Here is a 13,053-nt window from a genome sequence, read left to right as displayed (position 1 = left end):
CATCCAGCTGTAGAAACTCTGCCAAATCAGATTGGAGCCTGGTGTAGCCATCTGGTTTCACCAGTCCTCAGTCAAATCGTCCAACCCATGCTAGCATGGAAAGCGGACGTTAAACGATGATGATACCCTTCCTAACATTGACCACCCAGCAGATGCTTGTCCTAAACTTTCATGTTGCTTGTTTTCATACTTTTAGTTAGCTCTTGTTTCACATGTTCTGAGTAATATAATTTTTTTCCTTTCATAGGTCCCAAGTTACTCTGATGGTTGAAAAAATTTAGAATGTGTTTTATATATGATGCCTGGACACCAGGGAAATATGTCTTGTGTATCATGTGTGATACACAGGACAAGGAAAGGGGTTAAAGTTAAATGTGCTTGTGATTTTATTATAGCTAGTGCCTTCCCTTGCCTTGGACTGTCATCTGCTGATAAAGTTGCAAGAGTGCTGTTGTGATATAGTGTGTCTTAGGTATTTAAACCTGGTGGAGCTCATCTGTCTCCAAGTCTGAAAACAACTGATTTCCATCGTTTATATTCCATCATCTATTTTCTATCATGTCGTTTCTATTGTCTCTTTTCTATCATCTAATTTCCATCGTCTATTGTCTATCGCAGTTTTTCCAGTGTATTTTCCATCGTCTCTTCCCTATCATCTGTTTTCTAACCTCTGTTTTCCATCGTTTATATTCCATCATCTATTTTCTATCGTCTATTATCTATCGTGCAGTTTCTAACATCTATATTCTATCATGTAGTTTCTATCGTCTAGTTTGTATCGTGTGTTTTCTGTCAAGTTTCTATCATCATTTTTCTATTGATTGTTTTCTATCGACTATTTTATATCTTCTGTTTTCTATCGTCCATTTTCTATTGTGTAGTTTTTCGTCTATTGTATAGTTTCTATCGTCTGTTTCCTACCGACTGTTTTCTATACTCCGTTTTCTTCCATTTGTTTTCTATCGTATATGTTCTGTCGTCTGTTTTTCATGAAGCATGATGCAGTCTTCTGGTTTGCCAGCTCCTGTCAAATCCTCTAACCTATTCCAGCACGAGAAAAGACAGTTAAATGACGATGATGATAAGGTGATATAAACCACAAACCCCTTCAGATAGATGGCCCTGCTTGATCTGTAGAAAAGGTGTAGTTAGAAACTCCATAAGATGTACCCAGTGTAAGCTATAGACACATAAGAGGTGCAGCAATATCAAAGGAAGGCTAACTGGGAAGAAGATAATTTCTGTATGTGGCAGATGCTCAGGAGCAATAAACACTGGAAATGTGCAGAGAACAACTTCTGCCACATTCCAAGGAGAAAAACTAGAAGTAGTTGATAGCTTCTGTTATCTAGGTGACCAAGTCAGTAGCGGGGGAGGGTGGGCTGAAAGTGTAGCTGCTAGAATAAGAATAGCCTGGGCAAAGTTCAGGGAGTTCTTACCTCTGCTGGTGACAAAGCTCCTCTCACTCAGAGTAAAAGGCAGACTGTATGACGCATGTGTACGAACAGCCATGCTACAGTGAAACATGGGCCGTGACTGTTGAGTACATGCCTAAGCTCGCAAGGAATGAAGCCAGTATGTTCTGATGGATGTGTAATGTCTGTGTATACACAACAGAGTGTAAGCGCCCTGAGAGAAAAGCATCAGATGTGGTGTGCAAAAGAGAAGGTTGCACTGGTGTGATCACATGTTGCGAATGAATGAGAATAGCTCTATGAAAATTTGCCACACCCTATCAGTTGAGGGAACCTGTGGAAGAGGTAGACCCAAGAAGACCTGGGATGAGGTGGTGAAGCATGACCTTCGAACATTAGGCCTCACCGAGGCAATGACTAGGGACCAAAACCTTTGGAAATATGCTGTGCGTGAGAAGACCTGGCAAGACAAGTGAGACCATAACCCGTGGTCTTTACCAGGGGTGTAGCCAGCCCACTTATGTGTACCTTTCCTTCTTTGGACACAAAACCCTGCTTGCGAAGACCTGTTGAGGCAAGTGAAATTGAAATCGAAAATTGAACCAAATTCGTTAACTGGCACCCATGCCAAAATGAACCTGCGACCACTGTTCTTTTGTCCAAATGACACGTTCATGAGCAAAACGAAGATGGGCTCTTTGATTCTTCTTGGAGATCAGAGGTTTCTTTACCGGTGTCCAAGCAAGTAACCCAGAACTTTATAACATCTAAGAAACTGTTTAGCACAATACATTGACATCGGAAGTGAAGCTAAACTCGCAAGTTATCTCAGCAGCATTCTTAAAGCTATCCTTCAGTGACATTCTAACCATAATATGACCCTGCCTTGGTGAAGCTTTATGAGATATACCAGTTTTGGGTTTAGTATCTGTCGATCCTGGTGACTTAAAACGAGCTATAATCTGTTGCACAACGCTTCTAGACCTTCCTACAGTAGTTGCTATCACAGAATTTGACTTGCCCTTTTGGTGAAGGCACACAAACCTTTGTTTTTCATCACAGGACACCAGTCGTCTCTCACAAGCCGCCATGCTGATAGTTGAATGTTCCAATGATGTAAGATCATAAGAAGTAACTATTAGCCCATTAACAGTCTTTTAAACAACAAATACCTCGGTCAGTAGTTCATTTTTTCTAAGTAACCCTTAACTTTTGGCTGCTGCAATTTGGAAGATTGCTTGTTTATCTCCTCATAACTTATGAAATATTTCTTCTATTCACTTGAAATTTTCACAAAAGATAGATATGAGATATATCTAAATATGTGTAAAATATCTAGCCTCAATGTGTTGTTAATCTTCTATAATAACTATTTCAATACACTTTTTCTTACTGACCCTTATATCATGTGAAACAGGTACCAGATCTTCAGGGAATTTTACCAGTAATATCTAGGTAAAATTTATTTCACATTCACTTAATGCTGGCCCTTACAAATACTTTAAGAAGCCTTCGATTTTTATTTTTACTTTGTTTCCCATAAATGCATTATACATTGAAAATTACAAAAAAAAAAATTAATGTTTTTATTGTTAACTAATATGTCATTATAAAATATGAGTTTATGAAAGAAGTATTTCTCCTACAAGAACTATCTGATGGCCAATGTTTCGAAGACATAATGAGATTATGTATCTTTTATTTGGAATATTAGCTGTAACATCTTTTGCATTTTCCCATTTTATGATGGATTGGATGCAACTAACTGTTCGAATCTGATGAAGAATCATCAAATTGATGCAGTATTGCAGCATCAGATATGTACAGCCTATGTTGATCAATGTCTGACCCAAATTTCTCCTACAGGAGCTCTGATGCTTTAACTTACAAGGTTTTCTTATATACTTATCTTCTTTGTAGCTGTTGTTGCTGTGTTTCTGCCCCTGAGCTACATCAAAATAGTGTGTTTGATGCATAACAGCATCAAAATCACAATGATTCTGATCGTATATCAGAATCATTGATGATGTTTCTCAGAGAGACTTGACTGTCTTTCTTGGTGAGGTTTATTCTTATAATTTTCAGTTCTTTTTACATGCTTTTGCCCATGAGAAGACTTCTGATTAATGATTAATGGAGAACTGTCCCTTTCCCGATTGCAGTGTATCTTCTCGGCACCCATCTTAATGTTACGTTGATTATACCAAGTACCTTCCTGTTCACTTTCAGACTCAGAAGAAATATCTACATCAGTGGTGTCTGACATAGAATTACTACCCTTACCACTGGAATACTTCCTTGATGGAGAATGCTGTCTTTCTTCCATTAACTTTGCCATTTTCTTGGAGCCATCCATTCTTTTATCGCTTTTCTCCTGATCTTTTCGACGCTTTTTTTTCTTTCTTTTATGCTTTGGCATTTCTCTACTGGATGAGCCTTCTGACTCAGACAAGTGATCTGCTTTCCTTTTCCGGTGACTGTTCTTCAAAGATGGTGATAGTAACCTGTGTGTAGAAGATAAAAGTACAGGTGTATTCATGTTCTAAAGAAGTGATAATGGTGTGATTGGTTTGCACCAACTTTCTGCTATCAACATTTTCATCTATCAAGCCTTCACCAATGAAAACAAATGATCTGTGTGAGTAGTCTAACAGGAACAATATTGGCTGTTAGACATTCATATGTCAAAGCTGATGGAAGAATCCGCTAATATATGTGTGTTATTTCTTTACTACCCACAAGGGGCTATACTCAGAGGGGACAAACGGATTAAGTCGATTATACCGACCCCAGTGCGTAACTGGTACTTATTTAATCGACCCCGAAAGGATGAAAGGCAAAGTCGACCTCGGCGGAATTTGAACTCAGAACGTAGCGGCAGACGAAATACCGCTAAGCATTTCGCCCGGCGTGCTAACGTTTTTGCCAGCTCGCGACTAATATATGTGTGTGTGTGTGTACACACACAAACATATATATATACAAATAATTAAAATCTAAAAAAATATAAATACCACTTGGCTGCAAAAAACTCAGTTAAGATGATATTTCAAAATATTTCTTTGTGATTCAAACATTTGAAATAAAACATTATTTATGACAATTGAAATAATTTCTTCACTATATATGACACCAAAGAATTAGAGGTAGAGAAAAATCAAACAACATTATTTCATGATAAATGGATGCACACACACACATCCTTAGACTATATAGACACAGGGATGATAAATACAGAAATATACAATTAAATAAATGGATAGCTGAATGAATAAATTATATATGTTGAAAATAGATACTCAATTAAGATACCTAATTAAATAAATAAAAGTAGATTCTATTAAATTTGAATGACATAAATAAATGAAATCTATGAGCAATACATCTGCAGGCTTCTCCTCAGTAAATCACAGATTTCTCTGGCTAATATATGAAAATTTATATCACAGACTACTCAGTATATAGATTTTTGCAGCCGAGTGGTATTTATATTTTTTTAGATTTTAATTATTTGTGGTAAAATAAGCATTTTCATGCCTATAAATTAATAAATAAAAATACAGTACAGTACTCCACTGTATATATTAAAAGAAAATACGTAGTGTACCATAGATGAGTAAACAAAGAATCGCACATCCTGTATGGAAAACGAAACTTAGGAGGCGAGTGTGCGGTGTTGTTTTGCATTTATAATAAAATAAATATATACAAATTATAAAAATAATTTAAAAAAATATACTGTTTCTATTTCACAGATTTTCACCTATCACAGGAGAATTTGGAACATAATTCCCCCGTGATGGTCGAGGGATTATTGTATAATGATGATATATGTTGAGCATGATCTAAATTGACAAAATTATATGATAACTGTGTTCAATCAGGGATAACATGGAATTAAATTTCCCAAACAAAACCATCATCACCGCAACTTGGAAATTAAATGGGGGTGGGGGGGAGTAGTAACAATGGACTGAATGATGTTTCTAGTGAGATCCAAATATGGGAGACAGTCTTAAATAGGATGGTAATAATATGGAAGTAGAGAGACTATCTCAGGTGAAATGATTACAATATGAGACCAGAGGCTGTTCCAGATGGAGTCATATTATAGAACCTAAAATTATTTGAAGCAAGATAGTAGTAATATGAGACCAGACCAAGCCAGATAGTAAACAACATAAAATTAAATGGTGATTCAAATGAGTTGTTATTTAAAGTTTAAAAAAAAAATACAGTGCCATTTTAACTTACTTTTTTTTTTTCTTTTTACTTTTCTTAGATTTCTTGTTTTTCATGTGTTTTTTCTTGGAATTTTTCTTGCTACTCTTCTTTTCCTGTTCAAACTGCCTAAGCTGGACAAGTGGTGAAATGAACTCCTGAGTATCCTCACTGGATTCTGAGCTTGTACTGCTAACATCCAGCAACACATCTTTACGTGGATCAGCTTTGATGAAATTTCGACACTGGAATGTCAGGTGACCAGCTGAAAGAACATGTATGTCTATATATATATATATATACACACACACACACACACACACATATATACGTAAATGTCAAATGATGACAATGGTTGCTCAACACCACATTTGTGGAAATAATTTCTTTATTTGTGAATAAAGGCTACCATTGGTTTCATGTTAGAGAAAGTAGGAAAAGTGTCAAGTGTCTTAATTTTTCAAGCTGATCACATGGAGAAAGATGTTTACCTCCATTTTGGAAAACGGTCTCCTATATAAATATACATATATATATGGGAGGAAGAGGTGTATTCCCATGTAGGGAAAAATATAGAATTTGTTTTAGAGTTTGAAAATGCACCTGAATTTGAAAAACATGTAAATTCCCCTCCTCAAATGCCCCTGCCCCTCTCATAATTTCTTGTCTTGTGAGTTACTTGGTTACCCTGCCAGCGCTTTTGATACATTAAAAAGCATCCAGTCCACACTGTAACATGGTTGGCATTTGGAAGGATTCCATCTGTAACAATCATGCCAAAGCTAACCTCACTTGTACTAGTGCCACGGAAAAAGCATTGAGTCCACTCTGTGGAGTGGTTGGTGTTAGGAAGGGCATCCAGCCATAAAATCCCTACCAAAACAAACACAGTAGCCTAGGGTAGTTTTCCTACCTTGCTGGCTCCTATCAACCATCCTACCCATGTATGCATGAAAGATTGACGTTAAATAATGATGATGATGTAGTTTTTAAATAGATTTATTCACATACATACCAAACTAGTTTCAACAATTTTTTGTTTCTCAGTGGCACAAATATATATAAAATAAGGGGATTTTAACAAAGTTTAAAATTACAAAACAGAAGTCAGATAAACATGTTTAAATGATCAAATCATTATCATCATCGTTTAATGTCCACTTTCCATGCTGGCATGGTTGGACTGTTTGACTGAGGACTGGCAAGCCGGTAGGCTGCACCAGGCTCCAATCTGTTCTGGCATGCTTTCTACAGCTGGATGCCTTTCCTAACACCAACCACTCTGAGTATGTAGTGGGTGCTTTTTGTGTGCCAGCATCAACCATGCTCAAATGGTGCTTTTTACATGCCACCGGCACATAACGATCACATAAAATTCAGTGAGTTTCACAAGGATAGATAATATCAAAGTAAATGTCCAGCAAAGATTATAACAAATGTACATTATTGAAAGTTCAATCATATTGAGTTTTTATAGAAGACTAGCAGTATAACCTGACCTTGTTCGGGTGTGACTTATTATGCAATCTACGATAAGTCTTGCTAGCTGAAAATCAACTAAAAAAGAAAGCCTTACAACGAAAAAACCCTTATGATGTAAATATGTTCATAATTCAAAAGACGATGAAATTAATAGGGAAAGTCTGAAGGCTGTTTTGCGTAAAATTATTAAGTGTACGTAAATTTCATCCGTGTAATTGGCTATAGAAATGCTTGTGCAAAACAACTTTTTGCGCTGCCCTGATTATACATAGCAGGGTAATCCCTTTTCACAGGAGCTAGGATGGCAATTTGTGATGAAGCAATTGCTGGCGATCTGTTGCTAAACAGTTTTGCCAGAATTCTATCAGATTGGGCAGAAGGTGTTGATGCACCATTTTGCATTATGTTCAAAGTAACTACTGGAATGTGGTGAATTGCTGCAGTCTGTGGCTGTCATTTTAAACTGGTTGCTGTCTTTCCCCAGCAAACTCTCTTCTTTGGAGGCATAATCTATGTATATATTAAACAGAACAACAAAAGTTATAATAGATGGCAGGGTCGGTACTTTTCACATATCTGTAATTTTTCAGATTAACACCCGCACGATTACCTAAACCTAATCCTAACACTAACCCTAACCCTAACCCTAAAAAACGTAACCGTAACATTAATCCTAAACCCTAACCCTAACACCCTAGTGAAAATCGTGGTAAATTTACAAAACATTGACGAACATGAGTTATATTTTACTGAATGATTGTGTACTTGCACGTGTACGCTTTTGAGAGAGCGAGAGAGGAAGAGGTAGAGAGGGGGAGAGAAAGGAATAGGGGTAGTTAAAAGTTTTCTTATGACTGCTTCTCTTCACTGCCTATTATTTCATTAGAAATCTAAGGATGCACATAAGCACATAATAGAGAAAAATGAAACAAATATGGACGACTTGCTCCGAAACACCACCAAGTGGGGAACACTTCTCAAAAATAACCTGCAGTTGTTTCCTTCAAAATTCCTACATGCTTGAAATGTACATACCTCAAGGTACATTTGTACAAAATTTCATGAAAAAATATTCATTTTCCTGGAATTTAAATGGAATTTCCGAATATTGTACCCCACCCCCTTCCAAAACATTGGGTTTGTGCATAATTATTGCAGCTTTTTTCAACAAATTTTATTCATCAAAAACAATAACAATATTTAACAAAATCGTCTTTAAATGTATGTATGTATATCTAAGCGTGTGTCTTTCTGTCTGTGTTTGTTCCACCACCACCACTTGATAACCGGTATTGGTGTGTTTGCATCCCCGTAACTTAGTGGTTTAGCAAAAGAGGCTGATAGAATAAGTTACCAGACTTAAAAAAGAAGTGCTAGGGTCAATTCATTTGACTAAAAATTCAAGGCAGTGCACCAGCATGAGTGCAGTCTAATGACTGAAACCAGTAAAAGATATGTCAAAACAAGTTACTCAATGCAAAATATGCTTTGCTGGCCACCATTATTATACTGAACAAAAGACTATAACAGATGTGTTAAGTTCTTTTCCTCCTGTTTGTTCTGCGTAATTATATGGGTATTTTATATATATATATAAAAATCCTGTTCCGGGTTCAGTCCCACTGCGTGGCACTTTGGGCAAGTGTCTTCTACTGTAGCCTCGGGCCGACCAAAGCCTTGTGAGTGGATTTGGTAGACGGAAACTGAAAGAAGACCGTCGTATATTGAATAGATTCCTGCACTCAAATAGAAGACTGAATATTTCCTCATATCACATTCCTTGCAATAACATTTTAATAGATATTATTGGCAAAGACAGACAGAATGAAACTAAGGATCTATCAAAGGCAGAAATTCCTGGCACAGCACGGTGACATGCATCTCATTTGCAGCTACTTGAAGAATTCTTAGTAGAAATACATTTCTATCATCACATTAATGCGTTTAGTCTCAAATATTTATAGAAATACATACTCAGTCAAAACTTTTCAAAATATGAAATCAAAAAATATGAATAAATATAAGAATGAGCTGAGAGTGTTATTTGAACTTTGATACATTACCATAACCACATTTTTTACAAGCAGCACGATTGCCTTCATTAACCTGGTTTGTCAATTTGGAAATAAGACCTGCAAAAAATGAAAGAGGTGCTATGGTAGTACAATGTGTAGTAAGAATAATTATTAGTAGTGTTGTTTGCTATTAAGACTGACTTTAAAAATTTTCTTGCATCACACTCTTTGTAATAATGTTTTAAATACTCTCCAGGTTTTCTTTTAACTGTAGATAATCCTGGTAGAACAAAATATATTTGTAGGGTTTACATCAAAATCTGGAAATGATATTGCAAATCCCTCTACAAATAAAATACTATTAGTGATTGCAAATACAACTATTAGTAATCGTAGTAATAATGATGATGGCGATTTCTCATGCAACACACACAACATTTTTTAGTAACCGTCTTGTATGTTGGTACGAGTTGGACAGTTTGACAAGATGTGATGTGTCAGAGGACTGCATTATACTCCAATGTCTGTTTTGGCATAGTTTCTAGTCAGATGCTCTTCCTAATGCCAACCACCTTACAAATTTACTAGGTATTTTTTTTCCTTTTCATTGTACCAGCACTAGTGAAGCTGCCATGTAGCTCGCAAGACTAAGATCCTCTTCAACTACATAGAAGTATAGTAGAGAGGGAGGCAGCTTTATGCTAGAAGGGATAGGGACAGATTTCTTGGCTACCTTGCATTATATAAAAGTGGGTGGGAGGAAAAGGAACTGGAAGGAGAGACAAAGATGGGGACGACAAGGTATCAGTGTGTACCCACATGGACAAAAATATGAATAGAAAAGAGAGTAAGGACTGATGACTAGCAAGGAATAAAGGTTGCAAGAGTGTATAGAGTAAAAGAGATGGTTAGGGGTGGGTGTAATGATGAGTAAACGTTGTGAATAGTGGACAAGGATGGAAGGGTGGTTGATGATATGAGGTGGTATCAAAGAGTTCCCAGCACTAGTTATGTTTAAATAAAAAATAACTTATTTGTGTGTGTGTGTGTGTGCATATCTATAGATGCATTTATGCATCTATATCTATAATGGATACATATATCCAGTGTGTGGGTGCTTATGTATTTATATACATAGTACCTTTGACTACCGATGTTGCTGTGTTTACGTACCCATAACTTAGCCGTTTGAGAAACACACCGATAAAATAAGTACTATGGTTACAAAGAATAAATCCTGTTGTCATTTTCTTCGACTAAAGGTGGTGCTCAGCATTGCTGAAGTCACATAATCGAAGCAAGTAAAACAATAAACAACTATGCCATTTTAATCCCGAGCAGCGCCGGGTATCTCTGCTAGTGTGTGTGTGTGCACGTATATATATATATATATATATATATATATATATATATATATATATATATATATATAGATATATATAAAAATATATATATATAAATCCTGTTCCGGGTTCAGTCCCACTGCGTGGCACTTTGGGCAAGTGTCTTCTACTGTAGCCTCGGGCCGACCAAAGCCTTGTGAGTGGATTTGGTAGACGGAAACTGAAAGAAGACCGTCGTATATATGTATATGTATATATATATGTGTGTGTGTTTGTCCCCCCAACATCGCTTGACAACCGATGCTGGTGTGTTTACGTCCCCGTAACTTAGCGGTTCGGCAAATGAGTCCGATAGAATAAGTACTAGGCTTACAAAGAATAAGTCCTGGGATCGATTTGTTCGACTAAAGGCAGTGCTCCAGCATGACCGCAGTCAAATGACTGAAACAAGTAAAAGAGTAAAGAGTATATATATATATATATATATATATATATATATATATATATATATATACATAAGGGATAAAAATCCAAATTTACAGGTAAAAACTCAATGTGACTGGATTCTCATGGATGAGTTCATGAACATTGGTTCTTTCCTCTAAATTATTTATATATATATATATATATATATAAATTATTGGTAAAGGCCGGTTTATAGAGTTACCCTGGGTTTCTCGCCATAAATGATACCCAAGATAACCCTATAAATCGTCCTTTACCAGTAATATATATGTATAAAATAAACACCTTTATACTTAGGCAGAACAAACAGGGGGAAAAGAACTTAATACATGCATATATACCCTGGGTATCCTTTATGGCGAGAAACCCAGGGTAACGCTATAAACCGGACTTTACAATTAACTGCTTTACTTGTTAAAGTGTGCTTCTACTCCGAATTTGTTTATCTACAAAACGTATACGTGTGTGTTGGTGTTTCCTATCTCCGACATCCGCTTTTTTATATATACATATATATATATATATATATATATATGTTTGTACTACACACACGCCTTTGTGTCTTTCTATATGGATATACTGATACGTATCCAACCTACCTTGAATATCAGACTGCATGTATGGAATGATAATATAAAATATTAAATAAAGAAGCGTAAACAAAACGCGCCAGTCTCTTATATCCGGAAACGGTGTTCTGTATACTTAAGTCTCTATTGAAGTAATAGTCTACATTGCAACGTCGATTAACGTAGTTTGACGGAGTCCACAAATGTTTTCGGGGTTTCTTGGCTATTTCATCTCATCTTCTTCGCTCACTTATTCCTGGAAGATTCATGGGAGCAGAGTCTTCAAATATGCCTTCCAGCGAGTCCAACCAGAAGTAAACGTCTCTAATTGATCTGACTGGATACCCAAGCGAGATCAATCAAACTCGTGGATGTTATCCAACCATCTATCTTGGATCCTTCTGATTTGATGGGCACCACTTGTTTTCTTAACGAAACACTTTCAAACTTGGGATACTGGTAGAATGTATCATATAAAACAACTTTTTCTCTTATTCTTCTTAACAAAAAATTGTACATCGCAAGTTATTTCATGTTAAAGTTGTCGTATTTCTGTAATTTCAACCAATCACTGACGTCTATTCAGCTGAATACAGTTACTGCTGTTTTTGTAAACAATAATTTTTGCCGGTGTCAAGATCGTTATTCCCTAGTAAGGGGTTAGGGTTGGGTTATGAGTTATAGGGTTTTAGAACCCTAACACTAACCCTAACTCTAAAACACGAACCCTAACCCTAAAGCTAAAACCAGTACAAACGCACGAACGATGTCATAAGTAACAGTACCACCGATAGTTGTTGTTGACAAACAACGGCACTAATTTTATTCAAGGGAAAGGATCCCATGACACCGTTAGAACATGTTTACATTCCACGGCAGTAATTGTTTTCACCTCAATAGACGTCATTGATCGGTTGAAATTACCGAAATACGACAATTTTTTTACATGAAATAACTTCGAATACAAAATTTTTATCTGTTCTATAATACAAAATATACAAGTATACGAAGTTTGAAAGTGTTTCGGTACCAAAAACACTACATAAAACATAAATGAAAAGTGGTGTCCGTCAATTCAGAAAGATCCTACTATTGTATTGATAAGGTCCTTTTCACTAGCAATGGAACTATAACAGATCTTCAAAAACCTATTGTTGGCCCTAGACCAGGGGTCACCAAACTTTTCCGACCATCGACCCCCTTTAGCCACTTCTTCTGCATCGACCACCCTCCTCATTTAAAATATCTCTATACCCTACGTATCTTAAATGCGTACCGGGTACTGGTGCTGGCAATTAAAATGTTGGGTAAAATATACATGTACGACAAATTAGGAAAATTCTATTGAAGATGACACACTTTTTACATTTAAAACTACGTGTACGAGTATACAGTATTAAACTTTCGATTTTTATGAAATTGTTTTCACGGTTAGAAAATGTGAAAAACGCCTCATGTTTTCCGACGTTTCATGGCGCTGACAAAATATTTCGAGCAGTTCATCTGGGTGAGCTGTTCTTTCGCACGTCAACTCCCATTCGAT

The 13,053-nt window shown here is 36.3% G+C and overlaps 1 protein-coding gene across 1 annotated transcript; it reads right to left on the bottom strand.

Annotated features, from left to right (window-relative positions):
• Positions 1-2,987: 2,987 nt before the first annotated feature.
• LOC106867450 (uncharacterized) lies at positions 2,988-11,677 on the bottom strand. The gene is made up of 4 exons (XM_014912328.3): positions 11,541-11,677; positions 9,182-9,250; positions 5,670-5,901; positions 2,988-3,919 (listed from the first exon to the last, which is right to left on the bottom strand). The coding sequence occupies exons 1-4, from the start codon at positions 11,557-11,559 to the stop codon at positions 3,433-3,435; spliced, it is 807 nt and encodes a 268-aa protein (XP_014767814.2). The 5' UTR covers positions 11,560-11,677; the 3' UTR covers positions 2,988-3,432.
• Between the last annotated feature and the right edge of the window lie 1,376 nt (positions 11,678-13,053).

This window comes from Octopus bimaculoides, chromosome 6 (assembly GCF_046866305.1).
Source record: "Octopus bimaculoides isolate indiv1 chromosome 6, ASM4686630v1, whole genome shotgun sequence".
In the NCBI taxonomy this organism is placed as follows: domain Eukaryota; kingdom Metazoa; phylum Mollusca; class Cephalopoda; order Octopoda; family Octopodidae; genus Octopus; species Octopus bimaculoides.
The sequence above is the reverse complement of the archived record's forward strand: the minus strand, read 5'-3'. Positions and strand labels throughout refer to the sequence as shown.

What these genes read in the sequence shown, in the direction of transcription:
- LOC106867450 (XM_014912328.3), bottom strand. An exon ending in TTGTAAAAAATGTGGTTATG is followed by an intron (nt 5,902 to 9,181) that starts GTAATGTATCAA and finishes ATGTTCTTTCAG; the next exon opens with CTGGTCACCTGACATTCCAG. An exon ending in AGTAAAAAGAAAAAAAAAAA is followed by an intron (nt 3,920 to 5,669) that starts GTAAGTTAAAAT and finishes TTCTACACACAG; the next exon opens with GTTACTATCACCATCTTTGA.